This window comes from Dendroctonus ponderosae, unplaced genomic scaffold (genome assembly GCF_020466585.1).
Source record: "Dendroctonus ponderosae isolate FM_Combo_2020 unplaced genomic scaffold, Dpon_F_20191213v2 Dpon_F_20191213_5, whole genome shotgun sequence".
Lineage (NCBI taxonomy): Eukaryota > Metazoa > Arthropoda > Insecta > Coleoptera > Curculionidae > Dendroctonus > Dendroctonus ponderosae.
Genome location: NW_026018715.1, coordinates 9,255,528 through 9,278,317, shown reverse-complemented (window position 1 = coordinate 9,278,317; position 22,790 = coordinate 9,255,528). Strand labels below are relative to the sequence as shown.

Here is a 22,790-nt window from a genome sequence, read left to right as displayed (position 1 = left end):
TTTTTCCCTGGCACAGAGCAGCTGCATCTAATTAAACCATTTGCAGAATTAAAGGATGCAGCATGATGCCTTATTATATTAACATACATTCATACCATAATTGCATGAATTAAACTGCCTGTAACTGTTACTTATTGTTTGGTCAGTAGGACATAAAAGATTAATTGTCAATCTTAAGACATGCATTATAGGGAATTATCATTATCTATCAATATAAAAGCAGTTGGCGTGCTAGTAAAATATTTTTTTTTCAGTCGCTCCTCGGCCAACGAGGAATATTTGACGTAAAATTAGAGAAGCTTTTAGTTTCATTACAGACTGTTCTTTGGCTGTTATCAATTTCACAGTTTAGATCCTGAAAGACGCCTGTTATGCCAGTAAAATATTTTTTTGTTTGCAATCGCTCCTTAACTAAGAAGGACTATTTGCCGTAAAATCAAAGAAACTTGCATTTTATTATCGAGTGTATTTTGACTGTTATCTCTTTAACAAATTAGATCCTGAAAGAAGCTAATCATGTCAGTAAATGGTTTTTCCTTTCAGTCGCTTTTGTGGCCAGGAGCAAGATTTGAGGGAAACTTAAAAAACTTTTAGTTCATTATTGATTATGCTCAAATTGAACGCGGAGCCAGACATTTAAGCATTATGCGTAAAAACATTTCTTTGTTGATGTTTCGTATAAAAAAGTGCGTATTTAATATTCTATCCGGCGATGACATCTCGATCTTTACAGCTCAACTGGTTCTCGCAATACAAGCCAAAGTCGGTTTTCACGACATGCGTTAATTTAAAATTTTCCCATTTTTCGTGAAAACCAGAAAAATCTCTAAATGGGCATTTTATATGTAATAGTGTGTATTTTAATGCTCTATCCACGAATGACAACTAGAACTTTATGGTAGCTAGCCGGTAACGAAATATGAGCCGAAGTCCTAAAGGTGGTTTACAAAATCCGCGTTAATTCTAAGTTTTCGAATTTATGACTAACAACGAGCGAAAGTCTAAGGGCTAATATTCTCATTTTGCGTGAAAAAACATTTCTAAATTGATGTTCTATATAGAAAAGTGGGTATTTTAATGGTCTATCGGGTGATGAGAACTGGAACTTTTCAGCTCAACCGACCTCTAAAAATGAGCCAAAGTCTAAGGGCGATTTTCAAAATCTGCGTTAATTTTAAATGTTCGCATTTTGCGTGGAAACTTCCAGAACTATTTTGTTGTTATCAATTTCAACATTTAGATCATGAAAAGGGCTGGTTTTGTGAGTAAAAGGTTTTTTTCTTTCAGTCGCTTTTCTGTTAAGGAGGAACTTTCTGGGAAAATCAAAGAACCATTTGGCTTCATTTTTCACCATTTTTTGGCTGTTCTAGGTTACTGAATTAATATCCTAAAAGCCATACTCATATGAGTAAAACTCATATGAGTAAAACTATTTTTTCCATTCAGTCGATTTTCGGTTAAGTAGCATCATAATTTGAAAAAGCAAAGACACTTTTAGTTTCATAAATTAGTAATTTTGGCTGTTATCCGTTTCAAAATTAAGATCATGAAAGACGCCGGTTGTGTGAGTAAAACGATTTTTTATTTCATGAGTTTTTCTGTTAAGGAACAACTTTCTGGGAAAATGAAGAAAACTTTTAGTTTCATAGTTGAGTATTTTTGGCTGCTATCGATTACACAACTAACATCTTAAAAGGCGCCGCTAATGTGAGTAAAATTATGTTTTCCATTCAGTCGATTTTCGGTTAAGTAGCAGCATTTGTTCAAAAATCAAAGACCTTTGGATTCATTATTAGATATTTTTTTCTGTTATCCGTTTCAAAATTTAGATCCTGAAGCGCGCCGGTTTCGTGAGTAAAACTATTTTTGCTTTCAGTCGCTTCTCTGTTAAGGAGCAACTTTCTGGGAAAATCAGAAAAACTTTTAGTTTCATTATCGAGTATTTTTTGGGTGTTATCGATTACACAACTAACATCATAAAAGGCGCCGCTAATGTGAGTAAAATTATTTTTTCCATTCAGTCGCTTTTCGGTTACGGGACAGCATCTGTTGAAAAAGCAAAGGCACTTTTAGATTCATTATTAGGTATTTTTGGCTGTTAACCATTTCAAAATTTAGATCATGAAAAGCGCGGATTGTGTGAGTAAAACGAATTTTTTTCAGTCGCTTTGCTGTTAAGGAGCCTCTTTCTGGGAAAATCAAAGTAATTTTTAGTTTCATTATCGAGTGTTTTTCGGCCCTTATCGACTACACAACTAGCATCCTAAAAGGCGCCGCTCATTTGAGTAAAACTATTATTTTATTCAGTCGATTTTCGGTTAAGAAGCTGCATTTTTTGAAAATGCAAAGACACTTTTAGTTTCATAAATTAGTAATTTTGGCTGTTATCCGTTTCAAAATTAAGATCATGAAAGACGCCGGTTGTGTGAGTAAAACGATTTTTTCTTTCATGAGTTTTTCTGTTAAGGAGCAACTTTCTGGGAAAATCAAGAAAACTTTGATGCGAGTAAAATAATATCTTTCTTCCAGTCGGTTTTCGACTAAGGAACAACATTTGTGGTAAAGTCAAAGAAAGTTTTAACAAAATTTTTTTGGCTGTGATCGAGTTTACAATTTAGATCCTGAAAGACGCCGATCATGCGAGTAAAAGATTTTTTGGCCGTTATCGATTTCACAATGTAAACGCCGAAAGACGTCGGTCGTGCCAGTTAAATGTTTTTTTTAGTCGCATTTTGGTTAAGGATCAACATTTGTTGAAAAATCAGACATTTCTAGTTTCATTTTCGGGTATTTTTTGGTCGTTATCGATTTCACAATTTAAATCCTGAAAGACGCCCGTCATGTCGTCGATAGTTCGCAAAGCCAAATTGATTAAGCATGCAAAGTGAATCAGATCGAAACAATGCTGAATCATATTAGCAGACATTTGCAGTTATTGCAGCTTTAAGCACGCACATTACATGGATATACAGGAATTCGATAAATAGGAGAAAATAGGAGAAATTAAACACTATTTTTACCATTTTATGGTCGCGATTTATACATGTCAATTCATTGATTAGTATGGTTGGCACGTGGCTCGAATATTATTAGTACCGGTCCCAAGAAATGCCAATCGTTTTTTTAGTTTGTTTTCACTTATGTCGAAATCATGACTGAGAGTTAAACAATTTTAGAAAATGTAGAGAAACTAGAAATTTGCATTGTTTTGATTTTACAATGTTTCTGTGAATTTACGTTTTTCTTTTCAAGTGGCAAACTACAGGAGAAGTGAACGTCAGTTATTCTAGAATCAGTAGAAATAAAAGTTTATCGAAAATTTAATAAATACATTTTAATGAAGAACGAGCACTCGTCTTAAAGACTGTTCAAATAACTTCAGTATTGAACGACCAGATTTTTGCTCTTCGTTACTTTCCTTGGTTAATTGTAACTCTTAGTGCCAATTGAAAAGAACTCTATTCCCGAGACCATCTTTTCATCTCGAAAAGTAATTTGCTGGTTTAACCGCAAGCAAAATTGTAAATTTGTTGCTATTTTAACGATCGGAAATACCCGATAACTTCTATAATTTGCGACGATAGAATTGCTTAAAACGTTTTCAATCGCTCCTCACATCTCAACTAAATGGCAATTTTTATATCAGTTGATTCAGTATGGCCGTTTTGGTTTGTCCATCATCAATAAAGGTTGCGAATTAAATTTTGATATAAACCGGTTTTTTGTCTTGCTAGGCTTGTCTGTGGTTCCTATTTATTATTTTAAAAATCCTTTTCCTCCCGACTGATTCTTGATAACCAGTTGTTTTCAACTGAACCTTTCACAAGACAGGATTAATGTCGATTTTGGATTTTAAAACTGAGAATCGGATGGAAGCACTTGATATGGTAATACATGAAGGCAAAATAACTCAAAACCTAATAACGGAAGAATACAGCAGAGAAGGACAAGAAAGCATCAAATGCAAAAATCAAAACTGAACATAGCCAAAATTGATTGGGACAGTAAATTCGAGTGAATTGCGAAACCACATCCGATTTTTTGTTGCGAATCGAAACGGATCTGGGTACCCATCCGTGCAGGCGGCACCGAACGAAACCGTACCGTCAGCTGGAGATCCCACCCAAAGGGGAACCAGCAGCGGCGCCGCAATATCAAAGTCACTCTTTGCCGGTATAAAACCATCTAGTGCAAGTGAATTCATATCAGTCAATCGCATTTTACCTGTCAAAAATGTTCTACAAGTACGCGCTTTTCGGGCTTTTATCAGTGGGCGCTTTGGCAAGGTCCGCCAGCCTGCCGGAACTGAACTCCATTGAGCATGGAGCACCGCGCGCCTCCGACTCTTACTCGTACCTAAACGACTTTAGGTACGTCTACAAAGTGTATCAAGACTGTGCCTCTCAAGACCTGCAGCCCTGCCTGAAGCTGAAGCTGTTGGCTGCCCTTGATCGAGCAGCTAGGAGCTACAGCTTGAACATTCTGGATGGAGTCACTTTCATCAAGGACCCTCAAGCCGCTGCTCAGGACGAGGCTCCGAAATCGGAAGCGGAAATTGAAGCTAGCCTGCCGAGATCGTTGAATGAAAAAGATGAAGCCCTAAGTGGACTCATTTTGAACAAGGTGGCTTCTTTCTTAGGCAGCCATACGCTACAGGTACGATTTCCGCAATATTGCATTTACCTTGTTATCAGCTTTGATATTTTTAAATCGCTTTTTTAAATCGCTTTACCAGGGCAGTTTTTTTAATTATCAACGTTTTTTTCAGGTTAAACTGCCATCTGCCACTGATATAGCTCGCAGCTTCAGCGAAGAAGAGAGCAGAGGCAAAAAGGGCAACAAGAAAGGAGGATCCATGATGCTATTGCCTCTGATTCTGGGAGGCACGTTGGTTCCCCTAGCTCTTGGTGCGCTGGCGCTTTTAGCAGGAAAGGCCCTGATCGTCTCCAAACTAGCCCTTGTCCTCGCTGGAATTATTGGCCTGAAAAAATTGCTTTCCGGACAATCCGGTCACCAGGAATCCGGACATGTTGAGGTTGTTGCCGGCGGCCACCACGGTTCCGGTTGGGGCAGGTCTTACGACAAAGAAGAAGCCGCCCGACTGGCCTACCAGGGCTATGAAGAGAAGAAGGAGCGATGATAATGCAACAGATTACCCAATGAAGACTTAATAGGCTATTTATTTAAATTATTTTAAAACTAAGTTATTTTAAGAGCCGTTTTGTAACATAAATAAAATTGAGTTTGTTAGAACAACCCGCTTCCGTTTGGTAATCCACCTGGAACGTTCTTCGTAATTTTTGAAGAGCGCATTATTACAGATTTGCTACACTTGGTCCGTTGCATCTTCACACTTTCAGTTTCGCTATTCACATGATCCAAAAATCGACAAAAAGCCGACGAGAAAGTTTAAGTCTCTAATTGAACTTGCACGGTTCGGTTACGTTGCCAAGGTTTTACTTTCTTCTCGTCTAGTATATTTCTTAGGTAATCAGTACTTTTTGTGTGTTTTGGAGATTTAAAGGTCATTAGCGTTGGTCGTGATAAAATGTAAACCAGTACGGGCAGCTATATCGTCCGTGACATTGATCATGTATGCAAGTCATGGTTAAGTGAAGAAACCATATGGTTAATATTAAATACGTAAATGTGCGGTTTTCGTACGTTGCAATGGCTTTCTTCCGATGCATCCTGGTTAACATTGCAATTGATCGTTTCGGATTAATTATTCGCATGTCCATCGATACTGCTAATCCTTGGCTACTTTAATTGATATCAATTAAAACGGATCATAATACGAAGCGATTTATTAGAAAATTAAATGAGCAATTAGATCACATATGTACCTGCTGTGAGATTGTGCTCGATTGAAGCCGTTTTACGAAAGCGTTTGGAACAGAGGTTTCTTAATGAAATTGATGCTTATATCTAAAAAAACTGCTAATTTCGAGTGTGTCTCGAAAAAAATTATATTAAGTTTCAAATTGCAGACATCGGTTTGACCAAGAAGTGTTTATTTGCAGTAACTGATGGGCGATTATCACAGTTATCACCCAGGTAAGTGTGTGTCTAAACATGCAATTTACAAAGTTTATGTTAAAATACTATAATCCATCCGGTCGAATGTCTTGGAGAAGAGAAGCATCAGCATTTGGTAATAGCAAATCTTTTGAGTCCACTGGAAGCTCAGGTTTTAAAATACTTAATTTTACTATATGAAAGAAGAAGTTTTAATTTTCCTTTAGGTATTGAAGAAAAATCTATCATTCTTACATAAACAAACATATGCTCTTTTTGTTACTTATTTTGCCTAAGGCTTACATTTTCTGCTTCCTTTTAAGAAAATTTGACTGGTATTATGGTTTCTAACCCAAGCAGAATGTTCCATTGTCTCCAGCTAAAATCGGTGCAAATCGCATCAAAAAAGATGTTGGAATTAAGTGATACGTAAGGTAACATAATAAAGCTGAAATCGATAGAAGGTTTGAGAACAAGTAGGTAGAAGGCAAAAGTTAATTAAATTATAGAAAACACGATTGCATCGTTAACTTCTTTCGCTTGATTAAACAATGGTTTTAATTGGAGAATCAGGAGCAAGAGGTGAGCTCTTATAGGGACATTTACAAAATCCATAAATAGTTTATTTTCTGCGAACTTCTTCGATAAATATATGACTGTCTAAATTATAATTTCCGCTTTAAAAATGCGCACAATATCAGCTTCGCCGGAAGCCAATTCTTCTTATTATTCCAATCGACCAATTGTTAAACATATTTGGATACTCGAAGAGAGTTAAGCTTCATTGAACCATTATCACCTTTCTGTATGCTAAGGGCATCTTTAAAGATAGAAGTAGATGAAGAAAATTCCGGAAAAGAGAGTACAGCCACAAATTAGATAAAAATGAATAAAAGACAACCTGGGATTGCAAGTCAACCAAGCAAAGGAGGAACAAACAATAAATTTGAAAATCTGGGCATTTTATAAAAGCAACTGTATTTTGACGGACAACTTAGTTCTGCAGCTACACAATACGAATCAATCTGGTTTCGTACTGTTTAGTCCATTAATGGGGTTCTATCAGCCAAAACTGCATGATTTTAAAATCAGTGCTTGCCTGCAGAAGTCTCCTTTAATTGTTTGTTTTCATATTGACTAAAACCAAATTTTGAAGTCCAACTCGGAGTCAAACTAGAAAAACTGCGTTGATAATTAAAATCAGGTCGTTGAAATTGCATCTTAACAAAATACAATAAATGCACGACAGTTTTTATGCAGCAATTTTCAATTTACATGTGGGATTTTTGCGGCAAAGCTACCTATATGTATGTGTTTATATGCGGGGAATATTATAAATATGGAAGAGTATGGTGCTGAGCCGAAGGCAATTCAATAAATATTGGCACAGAGAAAAAAACGTAACTGTAACTCGGTCAAACATGTGTGATACACTCATGTTGTTTTGCGTTTTGCGATTTTATCGTTCATTAGCAAACAATCCAATAAAGAAAGTTCTAAACGGTTAACTTCTTTGTTCTCCGTTTTTATGACAATCAAAAAAATTGGGCTAAGATTAGTCATAAGATTTCCTTTTTTGATGTTTGATTGTATGACTCCTCCGGAATGAATCTCGGCCAGTTTATGGGCTACGCCCACTGGAAATATACGGATAGTAAACATGCAGAAGTTTTCTCATATTCAAACATATTTGCGACAAAGAAACTTTCCTTTTGGTCTGACAAAGGATGCAGTGATATGGAACTTTGCCATTGCTCCAACGAAATGCAGCATTTTCGAATAGAAGCTTTGCTGTGGAAAATTGTAAATGCTTGGGTGCCAGAATTCTTCCAGGAAAAATTGCTAAATATTTGCAGTAACTTTTCTGACGACTAATTTCGGAAAGGAATTGAAGCATTCGCAGCAACGAACCTTTAGTATGAATGTCTGTAGAAGTTTGCTCAAATTGCTCATTCTCTTAAACAATGTCCAGCTGCTTCCATCTTTTTCGCCTTAGGTTAAACATGAAGTAAATTCTGCAGGAATGCTCTTGGCCGAAGAAGTCACCATTGTATGCGTTGTTCGCTTTTTACAGTCTAGATGTCGGTGAAACGGAAGGTTTGGGTACCGCTTTGTAAACTTTCAGAATGAAGCAAAATTACTCTTCTACGCAAAATAACTGGTAGTTTGCTCTCTATTATTAAAAATCAATTAATAGATTCAAAAAATAATAGGAAGAATATAAAAGTTTTATGGACGGTTTAGATTAGTTAATGTAACTATTTAAAGTAAGTCATTCATAATCATGTGAATTTTAAAAATCATTTAGAATTTATCCCTAAGCAAATCACGTATGAATAGCAAATAATATCAGATAATGAATTTGAACAGTCAATGATATCCAAGGAATGTAATTACTTTCATGGATGAGTAGACCTTTTGAACTGTTCCCTTAATAACAGTAGAAAAATGTATCCTTCTCTTAAGGTTTGAAATCATCGACTGGAAAAAACCTGTTAAAGTAGCAGCTTCTGAACTAGATTTTTGCCTGCCCACATAAATGAAAACTCTGAACGGAGTCAACGTTTTCATTTCAAGCCGCATATCTTCTATCTTAAAATGGTCTCTTAATACCAGGTACCGCTATTTCTTGACATGTTTCAGATCGTTGCTAATAGGTTTGTAGTTCTCGCCGTCTAAATAGTCTCCAGTTTGACTAGAAAATATTTTTTTGCATCGTCTGATATCGATACCCACATATCTGCCCTACCCAACGTGCCACTGAAAGAATATGAGAATTTTAAATGGATTCAATCGAGTAAAGCTATTTTTCCAATAAATTCACTCTACTGAATGCATTGAATATTTTTACATTTTACGTGAATGGATGAATAATAATTTTCAGTAAATGCAGAAGAATTATCAACGGCTTAATAAAAGCACAAGGTGTTTCAGTACCACCAGTTGCAGCTGAATAACACCAAATTATCCAGCCTCAGGCCAAAATTACCCGGAAAGTTAAATTATTTTCCAACCCATATTCGGGCATGTCAAGTTCATGTGAATGAACGTAAAATGCTCCAAAATTGGTCTGTATCAGTGAAGTTTCCACTAGTAGCTTTTAACCTAGTGTTACCATTCAATGATTCCTAAAAGGTCATACCAGTAACACACATTTTGCTGATATAAAGCTGCTGAACTAAAGGCATTTCTTCCTGATTGAACTGAAACGTGTGCTCAAGCTGGTGCCAGTGACTGACCGCGAATCTCGTGGTTATTTTCACCATGGGACGCAAGATTTGGGTTCTTGCTCTGGTGATTATTGCAGCTGGTGCAGACGCCCTTAAGGAGGACGACGAAGATACCAAAGAAGAAATGGAAATTTACAAAGTTGCCATTGATTTTGTGGATGAGTGTGGATCTAAAGAATTGTCTTTATGTGTCAAAGTAAGTAGCAGGGATTCATTAGGTATTAAAGTTTAGGCAGAAATGTTTCAGCCAGCAGGGTTTTGAAGATTATTGATTTGTTTGAAATAAATTCTCACCAATCCCACAATTTTAAATTTTAGTGCTCTTTTCTGCAGTTTTTCCTTTTAAAATTCTTTATTAGGCATTTAAGGTCACTAAATATAATATGTAATAAATTTCAYCATAGCAAATCTCKTCGACGTGTTTTGAATTCAGACGAAAACTTTTACTATCGCACAAAAGTTGCCAATGCGAACATATTCGTTCGGACTTTCATCTACTTTACGATTTTCCTGGAATATTGAAAGGATTGTCTGTTATCCAGGCTTCTGAAATAGCTACATATGCGAGTGCTCCAGAAATATGAGGCTTTACCTGGAAAGCTTCGAAGTATCTCTTGAATTTTCCTTCGATATGAAAATTTTATGTTTTTGTCACAAATTCTGGCTCTTCAATAATTGAACTAATAAATTCCTACAGCAATAATAACTGCGTTTCAAACTCCAATATTTTAAGGAAAGGGTTCTAAAGTACATAGACGCCCTTCCCAACGAGCTAGACATAGGTGGTGGTGTAAAAGTGAAGCCCAATGGAAGACTCTCCAGGAAAAATGAGCTGGAAGCTCTTCCAGAAGAACCGCGAGCTAGAGAAGACGCAGTCGAGTCCATCCTTTGGGATAGAGTGGCTGACTACCTGAGCTCACACACCATCGAAATCAAAGTGCCTCCTGACGCAATTCAGGAGCTTCAGCACTCTGTGGATGAAGGTACAAACATCCGAATTTTATCATCTAGGATTAAACAAGTTAATGTTCTGCAGGCAGAGGCAAGGGTGGAGGTGGAGGCGGCAAAAAAGGAGGAGGCGGCGGCGACAGAGTGAAAGGCCTAATGATGCTAATCCAACTAAAAGCAGCGATTCTGGGCGCATTAGCTCTGAAGTTTGTCGCTATTGTAGCTTTCAAAGCGCTCATAGTGGCCAAGGTGGCATTCACAATAGCATCAATCATAGCTCTAAAGAAGCTATTGGAACAAAAGCATCATACATCTACCTATGAGGTGTTGGCTCATCCTCATCATGAGGAATACGGACACTTCGATCGGTCGTTTACCCAAGAACAGCTGGCTTATAAAGGCTATGAAGGTGCAGCTAGGAGTAAGAATTAGCATCGGGAATTGGTCATATTGTAACAATGTGTGGTGTATTTATTAGCGGTTGTACGACTGAGGCTGCTCAATGAGACGAAAACAATTCAAGCAAACTATTCAAATTTTAAGTTAAGCAGTCAGATTGCCTGCTTTTTTTGTAGAACTTTGTTGAAATTATCACAAATTGGGTTCTCTGAAAGCGCCACTGCCAATAAAAAATTAATCGCACTTATCAAAATCTCAAGCGGAATTTCTTTCAGAGCATTAATTTTCATTCGTTTAGCCGTTTTATGTTGCTGAATGGTTACGGGTATATAAGATTATTAATATTTTTATTGATGAAGACGGATATCTTTTTCGAGTAGCTCTAGCCTTAGTGGAGGACTATAATTTTATCGAACTTAATTGCGAGTGGCGGATAATTAAGCAATAATTAATATTCAAGGTAGATTAACTAGGTGGTAGAACGAAATAAGTACTCCATTATATGTTACAGGTTTAATTGTATATTAATTTTACTGGTGTTGGCAACTAGAATTAGGTATACAGAGAACACGCTTGTTAAGCCAAAACATCTAGTAGCTAGGTAGCAGTATTTAAGGCACATTAAATGCAATTTAGAATTAAGCGAATTTAGGATATTAGACGTTTTACAGTAGGAATCCGGTTTCAGCAACACTTTCAGTCAAAGAACAGTATAGCGTCCTTATTAATTTCTCTATTTAAACCATTTCTTAGGCAGTGCGCTAATTTAATTGCTTCTTTTAGAACTTGAAAATTGAACCAGCTAAAGCCAGCTAATTGCCATCAAAGCGTGGCAATCTTTAAGTTAAGCGTTTAACGGTTTTCGTCTCCTTGAGGCCATTACATACTGTACCTGCGATTAGTTTATATCAAAATTATTGTCGCTTTGAAACTACTTATTTTCATTGGTAATATATTTTTTTAAATGGTATTTGCGAGTTGTTTCATTTGCATGTTTAGACACCATTGTGGCATTTTAGAAATTTATCTCGTGTCTTTAGCACATTATTTTCAATGCCGTTGTTTGGGATATATTGGTAAGAATGTTAAGAATTGAACGATTTATCATTGGCATGCAGAAGATGATTTCATTTTGGCACAGAACAGAAGCACCAAACACAGCAGCTCTGGGTGCAAGAGCTTTCAAATGAACCACTTCGGGGCTAGGGGTGTTAATAAAATAATAAATCATTGTTCAAATGGAGCTATTGAAACAAATGCATTTTGCAAAAGGCATTGGCATATTTTCGTCAAGTTGTTCTTATTAGGAGCTAAATGGAGGAAATGTAGATACCCTGCCTTACTCCGCTTTATTTCAACAAATATGCCATCTTCTTCTTTAAATGCCGCTATTTATTTAAAAGTAAATTCTCATTATACGTAAGAATCCCCGGAGGATATTCTGTTCGCTCTGCTTCCAATACAGAAATCGCAGATTCTCGAAAACCTATTCTTGTTGCATCTTTAAACTACTACCTATTTAGTTTCTAAAAGAGCAAAATTAAGTTTTCAATTTTCCAGTTCACCAACTTCACTAACAATAGCCACTTCCGACTATCCTAATCATACAATGCAAATCTTTCTGTAGGTCCCGTGAACCCGCGAACTGAATCGCCTTTAAGAGAAAGACTTCGTCCTGTAATTCGACAATGCAAACGCTTAATTAGTGCAGGCACTTTCACTAAAATTTCGGATTCACTGGAACATAACAATTGTCGCTTATATATTACAATGGAGGCGATTTTTCCCATCTTTTGTTGTAAGTTCACCACGGATTGCACAAGACTTCCAGACTTGATAAAAGACTTTGAACGCGGAAGAAATTAGTGTATGTAGCAGAGTGGAGTGTGCAGTTTAGTTATGTGAAAAGACCCATTGGGAACATAGTTTGAAAATGTACAAGTTTCCATTGATATTGTTATCGGTTGCTTTAAGCTCAGCGACACTGATGAAGGCTCCAGGCCTGGGAGAAACCTTTCGGCAGTGCTTAATTTCTTATCAAGCGCAAAATGGACTTGGACGGTGTTTTGGAGTGGGTGCTATAAGCCGTTTGCAGGCCCTAGATTCGAATCCAGAGTTTGATTTTGTGGATGGGCTGACGCTTTCCAGAGATATGGCGCTAGAGTTTAGGGATAATTCCTATAATTACGCTGAACAGGATCCCTCAGATTTCAGGCAAGTACTACCTTAAGGCCGGAGACAAAATTCGGCTATAATAATTAAAACAATACTCTAAAGCAATATTTAATTTATTGGTCGTTTGGTCTGTGTGCCATATCAGTTGGCTAATTAGTAGATTCCAGTCCCAGGGGTAAACCTCAAAAATTTAGTGGCCCAAAGTTTATTATCAGGGGTTTAATCTAGTATCGTAACCAGCCATAGAATTGCCAGGCGACGATGTAAGGAGGGCACAAAGGTCCGTAAAACCTTCGGGATATATTGGAATATTTTGGGTATAGGTTGACTTTGATATTTAAATGAAAATTGCTTTAAATTGCGCGGAATAATAATAATATGACCGAGTTTTCGAGTTCTCCAGGCAGAGCAGATTGATTGCCCGATGAACACCAAATTTACACGAAGCATTATTGCGCCCAAATATAATTAACTAGGAACTTCCATCAGCATGTTTTCAGAACACTTAAATCTAGTCTATTTACGTTTGTAAACGCTTTTGCCCCTGATTGTGAAAACTGTTTTAATCAATTAACTTCCGCTTGATTAAAACAAATGGAACCGTTTGTTATTTAATTCTAATCGTTAAAACAGTCGGAAATTGCAATTTCAGGAGCATTATCGATACCTTCGACCACGTGTTTTCCAAACGTGCCATGCGATGGGATTTGAACTTTATTTATCCAGGTCTGGAAATGAGAGTGATGCCTTCAACTGGTCCAAGCGGTGTTTTGGAATTCGTCATGGATCCAAATCACGAATCCGCTAAAGCTTACATTGGACAGGATATAGGAACTGGTAAGTTGTTTTTGATGCCTTTTTCATCATTAAAATTACGTGCTTTTTCAAACAATGGCATTCGCCAGAACCGCAATTTTGTATTATGAAGCAATCTTCACCATTGAATCCATCTTTTTTCAACAGTCAGCAATTTAAGCTTCTATTATTCAATGTGTTCTGCTGGAATTATTGACCTACAATCCTCATTCACCATTGCATTGCACAATTCGACCAGAATTGCCTATTTCACAAGAAGATGGCATCGGCAGACGAGTTTTCAACCGACCCAACTTTCACAAAAATCAATTTCTAGGTAAAATTCTGGCTCGCCAATTTCTGGTTCCACTACTCTTGGGATTGAAGTTCAATGTAGCCACCATCGTACCACTAATTTTTGGACTTGTGGTTTTAATGGCAAAAAAAATCGCTTTTATTAGTAAAGTAGCACTGATTGCGAGCACTGCCTTTGGGCTTGGATCCCTTCTTTTTAAAGCTGGATCTGCCGGTCCTTCTCCAGGATATTACTCGAATGACCACAGCTACTATGCTGGTCATCAGCCTGGAAGCTTTGGAGGAATTTATAAAGGGTACATTAAGCTACAACAGAAAAAAATTCGAAACGGTTCTTAAAACTTTAACCATAATCACTTTATAGACACAGCGAAGAATTTGTGCCGCAAGAACATTTACAGTATAGAGGCGTTCATGTTCCAATGGACGAATTGAAATTATATGGGAACTTACAAAGCCCATTTGGGGAAAAGTCCGGCGAAGAATCTCCGCAGAAGAAGGGCAGGAACTTCGCATGGAATGAAGATGATAAGCTAATGAAGAAAACCAGATAACCTTCTCTGGTACTGTGTAAATATTATTTATTTCTCCCGTATGACTTCATAGATTGTTCAGCACCATCTGCAACCGTACTGAAATCAGATCAAGTTAACTACGCTGTTAGAACAAATTGCAATTATTGGGAAATATCCAAGATGCAGGCAATTAAATCTGTAGTTAATATTTCAAGATCCATTATTATATCTTCTACATCTAGAATTAATATATTTCTTAAGAAGACCTGAATAGGAACTAACGCTTCATGTTCCGTTAGCCGACTATACACCACTAATTATTAATATTTGTAACATTAACATAGTTTTGTGCTATGGATAAGTCTGCTAGGTTTTTTAAAAATTTAACGAAACTGAATAGTTTAGGATCCATTTCACCAGCCCTGTTGACCTAGTATTCACATATGGTTAAATATTGATCTATGTTAATTGTTTGCAATTAGCGCATTATTTATTAACATTACTTTACTTTAACTGGGAAATTGTCGAATTTATTATTTTCACTCTATATTAACAGCCTGTTTTATTAAAGCATTTACAAGCATTTGTGTATTTTTGTTTTATATGCCACATGCATCGATTCTATAAGCCCGATGTAAAAAAAATATATTTCCACTGTCTTTGTCTGCTGGAGAATTCTAGCCGAGTTGCGGCCTACTTGTTGATTAGTACTAAATTCCTTTTAACTGTAATTATGAAATCACCACAAAATCACTATAATATTGCGCCTTTTAATGCCGCTCCTATCTGCTAAACTTCACCTTAATCAACACTGGAAGCGCAAAATAAACAGAGTGTAAAATTGCAGATTAACCTTTTCATGTGAATTTCTTATACGAGGACAATTTTAGAATTTTACTTGTGACTGAATTAGCTTTTGAGAACCAATTTTTGAAAATTTCTCACTTTTTCAAATGCATTGCTGCGCTTTCACTCCTTAATGGTTTCGCACATGATTATACTTAAAGGCCAAGAAAGACACAACGACTGAAACCCGAAATGCCATCAGAAGAATCCCAGATGATTAAAATCTTTACGTCTCAAATTACGTTTCAAAACATTGTGAAAATTTCGGACGAAATTTCCATTTATCCCTGGTAGTTTCCAGATGCAAACCCATGATTTTTCGTAAGAACAAGTTACAGCATCTTAACAGTTAAAATTTACGCATGGTAAATTCTTCGCAACATATAAAACTAATTTTTTTAAAAATCGCAGGTTTAGTAGACGTTTAGCCACTAAATCATATTTATTAACATGCAACGTGTTTTCGTGTTGGTGTTCGTCTCATTACTATTTAGTACAGTGACCGCCAGATCGGACACGATTGCTGAACTTTACAAAATCGTTGTTTCGATAAAACAGTGTCTCGTCCTCAAATATCCGGCGGTGTGCCTTAAAGAACGAGCTTTAAAAGCTCTAAACGACACAATTTTTGTCGATGAACCGATTTATCTCGGGTATATCAGGATAGAGAAAAATCGCGACTTTGACTGGAACAGCACGAAGAATGATGGACTTCCAAATGAAATCAGCAAAAGAAGCATTGTTTTAAATGATGCCCTTTATGATAAGATTCAGGAGTTTTTTAAATCGCGCACTATAAAGCTCAATGTTGATGAAGCAATAGAAGGTAAGTTCAAGGCGTCATTGGTTATTGGAAAGTTGGGAAAAATTAGCATATTGTTCAGTTGAAGAATTCAGCTATTTTTGCTCATTGACGAAATGAATGTTAGTAAGTAAGTTAAGTATTGCAGAGCAATCTATTTGATTTGTTCTTCATTTTGCATAAAAGTTAAACCAGTTTTACGGGTATTTAGCTGCATTGTTGCGATGAATTGATTTTATAATGATATGAAGAAAGTCGAATTAAACTAGAAAACCTGATAGAGAGAGTCATAGAACAGCTTTTAAACAGAGTTTATTAAATAATATCCACCGAATCTTTAGCTATGGAATATGGAAGATCCAAAAAAAGTCTAAGGGCCACATTTGTCGAGCTTCAAACGCACTCAATATTACTTAAATTAACTCTAAAAAGAATGATTACATTTTCAAAGTCTGCAGTTTGACAGCATATTTTTAAATAGTTACAGTTTGTTAAAGAAATGTTTCGGGCCTTGTTTAATCGTTGTGGCCGTTGTAGGGATTCTGTAAGAGATGAAATAAATTCTAGTGCATTTTTCGTAATTTTCCAATGAATTTCAACACATAATGAACTCAAATGCTATCAAGCTGCAATCAGATTTCCGATAGTAGCTAGCAATAGTGCTTCTGCTTTAATTTTGAATCGTAAAAGCGATAACTTACTCAAGAAAATCATAGCGCAATAATAATTCCTGCAGGTTTTAGAGTCATTTTAAAATCTCAAAGAACAAACGCTGATAAAAATAATACACTTTAGCATATAAATTAAGTCCGGGGGAATAAAGCCAAACAAACACAATGCCGTGCTTGTAACTACTATCAAGCAAAAATGTTCGGTTCTTGCTATTACATCATTGACTAGAACAGCCAAAGATTTAAATTTCATGTTATTTTGATATTATTACAGTAAAATGCAATTAACTTTATATATTTGCAACGGTTTGGCTTCAATTAAAAGAAGCCATCTAGCGCGTCTTTGCACCCAGTTAATCTCATTTTTTAAGTCACATCACGTGTCAAGGAGTCGCCTAACTGTTCCTTTTAGAGTCTTAATTGGTAATTATGCAAAAGTTTTCAAATTTTAAACGTTTACTCATGTACATGCTTTGGATTTGAAATTGCAGGCTTTCCTAGGCCTTAACATGAAACGCGCTCTAAATTTTGCGATAAATTGCATTGCTATTTATAGGGTCTATTATGTTGAGGAAATGTTTTAGGTAGGAAAAAGGGTGGTGGAGGTGGTGGAGGAGGAGGCGGCAAAGACAAAGGACAAGGAGCAATGATGATGGTGGGAGCAGCCGCTGCTTGCGTATATGCAGGGATGATGGCAGGAAAGGTAAGTTAGATTGTCACTAAATCGCATAAAAAACCTTTAATTTACTACTTCTTACAGATGGGAATGATGGCAATGGCTGCAATGATGATGTCAAAGATCTCTCTTCTTCTATCCGCGATTATGCTGCTGAAGAAATCAAAGGGCGGAGGCGGTGGAGACGACAGCAAAGAAAAACAAATAAAAATTGTCTATGCGACCACTGGTGGCGGCGGGGGCGGTGATTATGGAAAGGGCGGAGGTGGTGGTGGCTGGCATAGAAGTTTAAACCATGATCCTCATACTATTTCCTATAGAGCTCAGATTCCTCAAGATGCAAACCCTAATGTGGTTTACGAAGGTTATTAACTTTAGGTTTTATTTGGAAAAACCTTTTTGGTTTGACAGTGCGGATTTTGTAAATGTTTTGTAGAAGTTGCGGAACGCAAGGTCCCGAATTTAATATTAATATATTACTTGAAACTACAAATGTGGCGAATTATTGAATAAATTTGTCTAAGTTTACAGTTTGTTTTATATTTAGTGCTAAATCGAATTCTCTCTGTTTTGCAGGATCAGTAAAATGTGAGCAAACTGCAGTAAATTCCATTGAGCCGAATGTTGATGGTTCAAAATTGCGAACTCCTGGGGAATATTAAAGTAATCGCATTTTCTAAATTTTAAGAAAAAGTCAATAAATAACCTAGACAATGTTAATGTGCAATTTATATACAAAGCTCTGTAATATAAAACATCTAATGCATTCTTGGGTCATTTCGTAATGATATAGAACACAATATCGTTACAAGCAAACCAAATGCGATGGCTCATAAAGCTTAGCGAGATGAAAACATCGATTAGGAGAAAATGGGCGCAGAGAAATCATACAAAAAGCTAAATTTAAGCGCTGCATCAGTTGTACATCATCAACAGCAAAGCCGATAACTTGAGTTTGAAAAGACAGCTGAAAATATGTTATGAGGGTTTATGCGGAGGGAAATATTTCTCTAACTATTATTGGTTGATAAAATTAATTAAACCATCATAAAAATCAGCTTTTGTATGTCAATTTTCCTTTATTAGCTTCAAGACTTCCTTTGCTGCATGCAATGAAGTTGGGTTACTGGTGTGAATACAACAAATGTTTGAAAGAAATACGAACAACTATCATAAAAGTGTGTATGCATTTACTGGTGTAAGGGCAAACATATTTTTTATTTACGCAAGTGGCTGCGACCTTAACAAGTTATCATCAATTAAAAGTATGCTACTAAAACGACAAAACTAGGAGGAGGCAGGTAAAAGATGACAAAAGATGAAAATAAATGAAGCGTCAGTTAGGGAACTTATAATCACATAAGTTTCAAGTAAGTTTAAAGTAAAAAATAAAGTTGACGCTCAAGGAAACACCCACTTGCTCCCTTTTCAACACGTTAATTAATCATTATTAGGCGCACAAGTAAATGTAATCTCTTCCAATTTTATTATCGTAGGACTTTATTATCAAATGCCAAATATATCACGGAAAAACCAGTCAGTTACAAAGCGACCCATGTCTGACTATTCTTTATTTAATCCTTGACTTTTCTTAATAAATAATTGTGTATAATTTCCTGACTGTATTTCAACTTAATTCAAGAGAAATTCCTGGGTTCCAGTCAATTGTATTGACAATTTTTTTGGTAAACGATAAAATTGACTGGACCCCAGGATTTTATTTTGAATTAATAAATAATTACCGTTTTTCGGATTAATTAAAGCAAAATGCTGATGAATTTGGAGAAACTTCGGCAGCTTTAATAACCGCCATTCAACATAGGCGCGTATTTTGTCCCCGAAATAAGCGAGATAAATTCTTGGCTTCTAGCATTTTCAGCGGGTCAGCTTCGTTCTCACAGACGGAAAACTTTCACTTCCACATGGTACGATATCGACCCATTTTCCTATCTTGCATGTGGCCGTATCGACCTTTAAATATCAATCTCTTCATTTTGTTTTCTCTTGCCAGATTCGATTGCTTGCATTTGCTCACTCTTAGTGATTGATTCACAAAGTCTATCATTGAACTGGAATTTTTGGAAGTGTTTTATCTCCTTAATTTTTCCGATTACTCATTGGTTTGTATATAAAACCGGCAATGTTTAAAGTGTGGTCAAATTATTTTTTGCAAATAAAATATTTACACAATTGCGCACATACAAACTTCATAAAATGTGGATCACCTCATGGCTTTATCAACTGATAGCGATTCACAATTCAAATCATAGTTGCTCGAACATGGCTCGAAAAAATCAACTGTGGTCAATTTTTCTATTAATTTTCGCTCTAAATTGCGACGCAAAGATTTATTCAAAGTGTGAATTTGCCAAAGCTTTAGTTCGCCAAGGAATCACCAATCGCAATCAACTGGGAACATGGACCTGCATCGCCCACCATAAATCCAGATTTAACACCAAAGCACGATTACTGGCGACTATGGCATTCWGCTGTCTTCAGACACGAATATACCAGGTAAGTCAAGCTTGAAAGTCCGATTTAACTGATGTTCTCTTTTTTATGCAGGCAGAGGATGTGGAATAACATKACWWGTCCTTACTTGGGTCTGATATTACCAAAGATATTGTGTGTGCAAAAACTGTGTACGACAGAACTAAGAGTTACACAGTAAGTGGGTTTACAGCCTGGGTTTCTTACGGAAAGTACTGTCTGGGTGACCAATTGGACTTCTGGATGCTATTTGAATCATGATTTCCTGGTTTCCCAGGGTTAAATCCTGTTTTGATTTGCTATGGAAAAAAAGCTCGCAATTCAAATGCTCTTTTAACTCGTTTTTATTCTGTATTCACTTTATTTTTTAAATATTTGCTTTGGAATGTAGGTAAACTATTGTGTTTAAGCAAACTTTAAAAGTGAACTTAAAGATTTGAAAACGAGAATTATTTTTTAATTGCAAAAACGTCCTCGAATAAAGCTGTTGAAGAACGAGCCCAAGTCATAATATCACACACAAAAATACGTTAATATTAGTATAGACAAAATACTGTTTTGCAACAGCCGTAGAACAGAAACAAATTATTGCTTAGATTTTCATCGCTTTACTAGCTAGCTTTACTAGCTTTGAGTTTGAGCTACTCGTTACCCTTGGTTTGCCTAAGTACTAAATTGCATAATAAGCTCAATATGGCATTCAATCCAAGAAAATGTTTATTTAACACTATATAGAGTGATTAAAAAACGGCTGTTTAAAAAACGGCTGTTTAAAAAACGGCTTGTTAAAGCTCATTTAGGGAGTGTAGGAGAGTACACAAAGACCCGGGAAGAGTATGCAAATATTTCTGAAATTTATTAATGCTGTTAAAGCTTAATATTTCCGCTAACAGTATCTTAAAACTGTATTGCTTTTTTAGCAAACGTTTTTATGAATTTTAAATTGGTGAGCAAATGAATGATCAACGATAAACTTACACTTGGAAGACTTCCAGTGAATTAATCTGAGTTTAATGGAGCTGGAAAAATGCTTTTTAAAGGCTTCGTTTTGTCTAACAGAGTCCCCAAATCCGATGACATAATTTAAAAAGGACCGCAAAATATTAGTGTTAGAAAGTCACCAGTTGAAAAAATATCTCGCAGATCTATTGTCCGTTCCGTTATCAAACTTTAAACGCAAATAAAACGATAACACTTTTCATCACTCCCAATCCTCTTTATATAAGGGTTACAAAACATTTCCTTACAATGCAAATTCAGATAAAATTTTTAATGGGGAGGAAGACGAAATCTGAAGATCCTCTTCTGGATTTCGCCATTGTCCAAGTAGTTTCTTCTGTAATTGTCGTGATAATCGTCTTCATAGGTCGATGTGTGCACGTGCTCTTCTGTGTATTTGGGGGTTTTGATAATTTCAAAAGTGGTCTTTTCCTGATTTCCTGACACTAACTTTTTGAGGCCCAAAATAGCGGTTAGAACTAGAGCCATTTTTCCTATAATAATTGCTGTGCCCGACATAACTGCAATGCCTAAAAAATGCAATTGCATTTGAATTTTTCGAATATAACCATAAGTGAGGCAACAGCGATCAAACTACTGCCAAGATTATTTCCAGTATAGTAAGCAGTCTGATGGCATGCCATTAGTTTGTGGACACACACCATTTAGCATATTGCATTTTTACACGGAGTTACTATCGAGGGCACACACGCCAAATAGGTTTACAAATGCATAATTTTTAAGGCTTAATCACCTTGATAGGCCATAGCCAGGAAACTGCCTTTAATGGCTAATGCGGCTAGAAGTGCTCCATTGCCTCCTCCTTTGTCTTTACCATCACTTCCTCCGCCTTTTCCGCGGGCTTGACCAGACCAACTCCGTCCAGTTTGTTCGATTAATTTGGGGATATTCACTTCTATTTTGTGAGTATTGAAAAATCTATTAAAGCAATATTTAAACTTGTCTGGGTAGTTTTCCAACGCTCAGGAAACTCACCTAGATGTCCGGTCTCCTAATAGATCGTCCAGATCACTATGAGTCAACATTTCCAATTTCGTTTCATTCAAATTCGACTGACTGATGCTTTTCCCAAGCCGATTGTTACCAACAATTTTCACTCCATCCATCACATTCAGGGCCTTTAAATTCAACGCACGTTCGGTCACTTTTAGTGCTTGAATTTTCAAACATTTTCCGAATTGCTTTTTGTGCGAACACGAACTTAAAAACTTTTGCAGAATTTGGGACGCATTGTTCATTCCCGTTTCAGTACTGTGGCATTTGCACAAATCCGCACACATGCAAATTATAATTACGATCAATGGCAAACTGTTGTTCATGTTAACTTGTTGGATGACTTTGAGTAGAACTGATACGAAGAACGAAATTCTGCGAGTTTTATGAGGAAAATTTCGTGTTTTCATACACAGGCGTTTTAGACCGTAAATAATGGAAATTAAGACGAAACATGCGATTTTGTTGCCACAGTTTTCACTGTGAGATCTCAGTACAGAAACGGCTTTTGGCAGTTTCAAAGAAATTATTTTCATTTCTTAAAACGTGAGTTGATTTGCTTTTGCATTAAAATAGTATTTCCCCATCTGTAAGACGATTATGTATGAATAGTAATTGTTAGGAGTGTTTCACAGTGAGATCGAAATTACCCACAAAACTTGATCTAAGTCTAAAAATTATCGCAAGTATTTTTTCTTAAAACTTGGCTTGAATCAGAACTTTCGCTCCTTTTAAAAGGATTTTTGGCGTTTATAATCAATTTCAGCGAAATTTTCAACCGAAAAATTCGTGACTCCTTAAAAAGAAAGCGGTAAGTAAAATAAAAAGTGTTCAAAACATTTCATTTTCAAATACATTTTCTTGACTTTACTGAGATTCTAGCACCGATAGAAGCGC

General features: G+C 36.3%; 5 protein-coding genes across 5 annotated transcripts; 4 read left to right on the top strand and 1 right to left on the bottom strand.

The window, feature by feature from the left end:
- The first annotated feature begins 4,177 nt into the window (after positions 1-4,177).
- LOC109535260 lies at positions 4,178-5,256 on the top strand. The gene is made up of 2 exons (XM_019901146.2): positions 4,178-4,656; positions 4,769-5,256. The coding sequence occupies exons 1-2, from the start codon at positions 4,234-4,236 to the stop codon at positions 5,138-5,140; spliced, it is 795 nt and encodes a 264-aa protein (XP_019756705.1). The 5' UTR covers positions 4,178-4,233; the 3' UTR covers positions 5,141-5,256.
- Positions 5,257-8,838: 3,582 nt separating this feature from the next.
- On the top strand, positions 8,839-11,565 carry LOC109535110. Its single transcript, XM_048666834.1, has 3 exons — positions 8,839-9,444; positions 9,982-10,231; positions 10,285-11,565. Exons 1-3 carry the CDS (start codon positions 9,283-9,285, stop codon positions 10,626-10,628), a joined length of 756 nt encoding a protein of 251 aa, XP_048522791.1. The 5' UTR covers positions 8,839-9,282; the 3' UTR covers positions 10,629-11,565.
- Positions 11,566-13,411: 1,846 nt separating this feature from the next.
- On the top strand, positions 13,412-14,978 carry LOC109535247. The gene is made up of 3 exons (XM_019901132.2): positions 13,412-13,607; positions 13,903-14,176; positions 14,245-14,978. The coding sequence occupies exons 1-3, from the start codon at positions 13,466-13,468 to the stop codon at positions 14,432-14,434; spliced, it is 606 nt and encodes a 201-aa protein (XP_019756691.1). The 5' UTR covers positions 13,412-13,465; the 3' UTR covers positions 14,435-14,978.
- Positions 14,979-15,691: 713 nt separating this feature from the next.
- On the top strand, positions 15,692-17,918 carry LOC109535248. The gene is made up of 3 exons (XM_019901133.2): positions 15,692-16,067; positions 17,299-17,417; positions 17,475-17,918. Exons 1-3 carry the CDS (start codon positions 15,692-15,694, stop codon positions 17,760-17,762), a joined length of 783 nt encoding a protein of 260 aa, XP_019756692.2. The 3' UTR covers positions 17,763-17,918.
- Positions 17,919-21,081: 3,163 nt separating this feature from the next.
- On the bottom strand, positions 21,082-22,266 carry LOC109535111. Its single transcript, XM_019900936.2, has 3 exons — positions 21,876-22,266; positions 21,634-21,818; positions 21,082-21,409 (listed from the first exon to the last, which is right to left on the bottom strand). The coding sequence occupies exons 1-3, from the start codon at positions 22,217-22,219 to the stop codon at positions 21,150-21,152; spliced, it is 789 nt and encodes a 262-aa protein (XP_019756495.2). The 5' UTR covers positions 22,220-22,266; the 3' UTR covers positions 21,082-21,149.
- Positions 22,267-22,790: the final 524 nt, after the last annotated feature.

What these genes read in the sequence shown, in the direction of transcription:
- LOC109535260 (XM_019901146.2), top strand. Translation starts at nt 4,234, where the DNA reads ATGTTCTACAAGTACGCGCTTTTCGGGCTTTTATCAGTGGGCGCTTTG. An exon ending in TAGGCAGCCATACGCTACAG is followed by an intron (nt 4,657 to 4,768) that starts GTACGATTTCCG and finishes CGTTTTTTTCAG; the next exon opens with GTTAAACTGCCATCTGCCAC.
- LOC109535110 (XM_048666834.1), top strand. Translation starts at nt 9,283, where the DNA reads ATGGGACGCAAGATTTGGGTTCTTGCTCTGGTGATTATTGCAGCTGGT. An exon ending in AATTGTCTTTATGTGTCAAA is followed by an intron (nt 9,445 to 9,981) that starts GTAAGTAGCAGG and finishes CAATATTTTAAG; the next exon opens with GAAAGGGTTCTAAAGTACAT. An exon ending in TCAGCACTCTGTGGATGAAG is followed by an intron (nt 10,232 to 10,284) that starts GTACAAACATCC and finishes AATGTTCTGCAG; the next exon opens with GCAGAGGCAAGGGTGGAGGT.
- LOC109535247 (XM_019901132.2), top strand. Translation starts at nt 13,466, where the DNA reads ATGCGATGGGATTTGAACTTTATTTATCCAGGTCTGGAAATGAGAGTG. An exon ending in TGGACAGGATATAGGAACTG is followed by an intron (nt 13,608 to 13,902) that starts GTAAGTTGTTTT and finishes ATCAATTTCTAG; the next exon opens with GTAAAATTCTGGCTCGCCAA. An exon ending in TTTGGAGGAATTTATAAAGG is followed by an intron (nt 14,177 to 14,244) that starts GTACATTAAGCT and finishes ATCACTTTATAG; the next exon opens with ACACAGCGAAGAATTTGTGC.
- LOC109535248 (XM_019901133.2), top strand. Translation starts at nt 15,692, where the DNA reads ATGCAACGTGTTTTCGTGTTGGTGTTCGTCTCATTACTATTTAGTACA. An exon ending in TGTTGATGAAGCAATAGAAG is followed by an intron (nt 16,068 to 17,298) that starts GTAAGTTCAAGG and finishes GAAATGTTTTAG; the next exon opens with GTAGGAAAAAGGGTGGTGGA. An exon ending in CAGGGATGATGGCAGGAAAG is followed by an intron (nt 17,418 to 17,474) that starts GTAAGTTAGATT and finishes TACTTCTTACAG; the next exon opens with ATGGGAATGATGGCAATGGC.
- LOC109535111 (XM_019900936.2), bottom strand. Translation starts at nt 22,219, where the DNA reads ATGAACAACAGTTTGCCATTGATCGTAATTATAATTTGCATGTGTGCG. An exon ending in TTAGGAGACCGGACATCTAG is followed by an intron (nt 21,819 to 21,875) that starts GTGAGTTTCCTG and finishes TTGCTTTAATAG; the next exon opens with ATTTTTCAATACTCACAAAA. An exon ending in CCTGGCTATGGCCTATCAAG is followed by an intron (nt 21,410 to 21,633) that starts GTGATTAAGCCT and finishes TGCATTTTTTAG; the next exon opens with GCATTGCAGTTATGTCGGGC.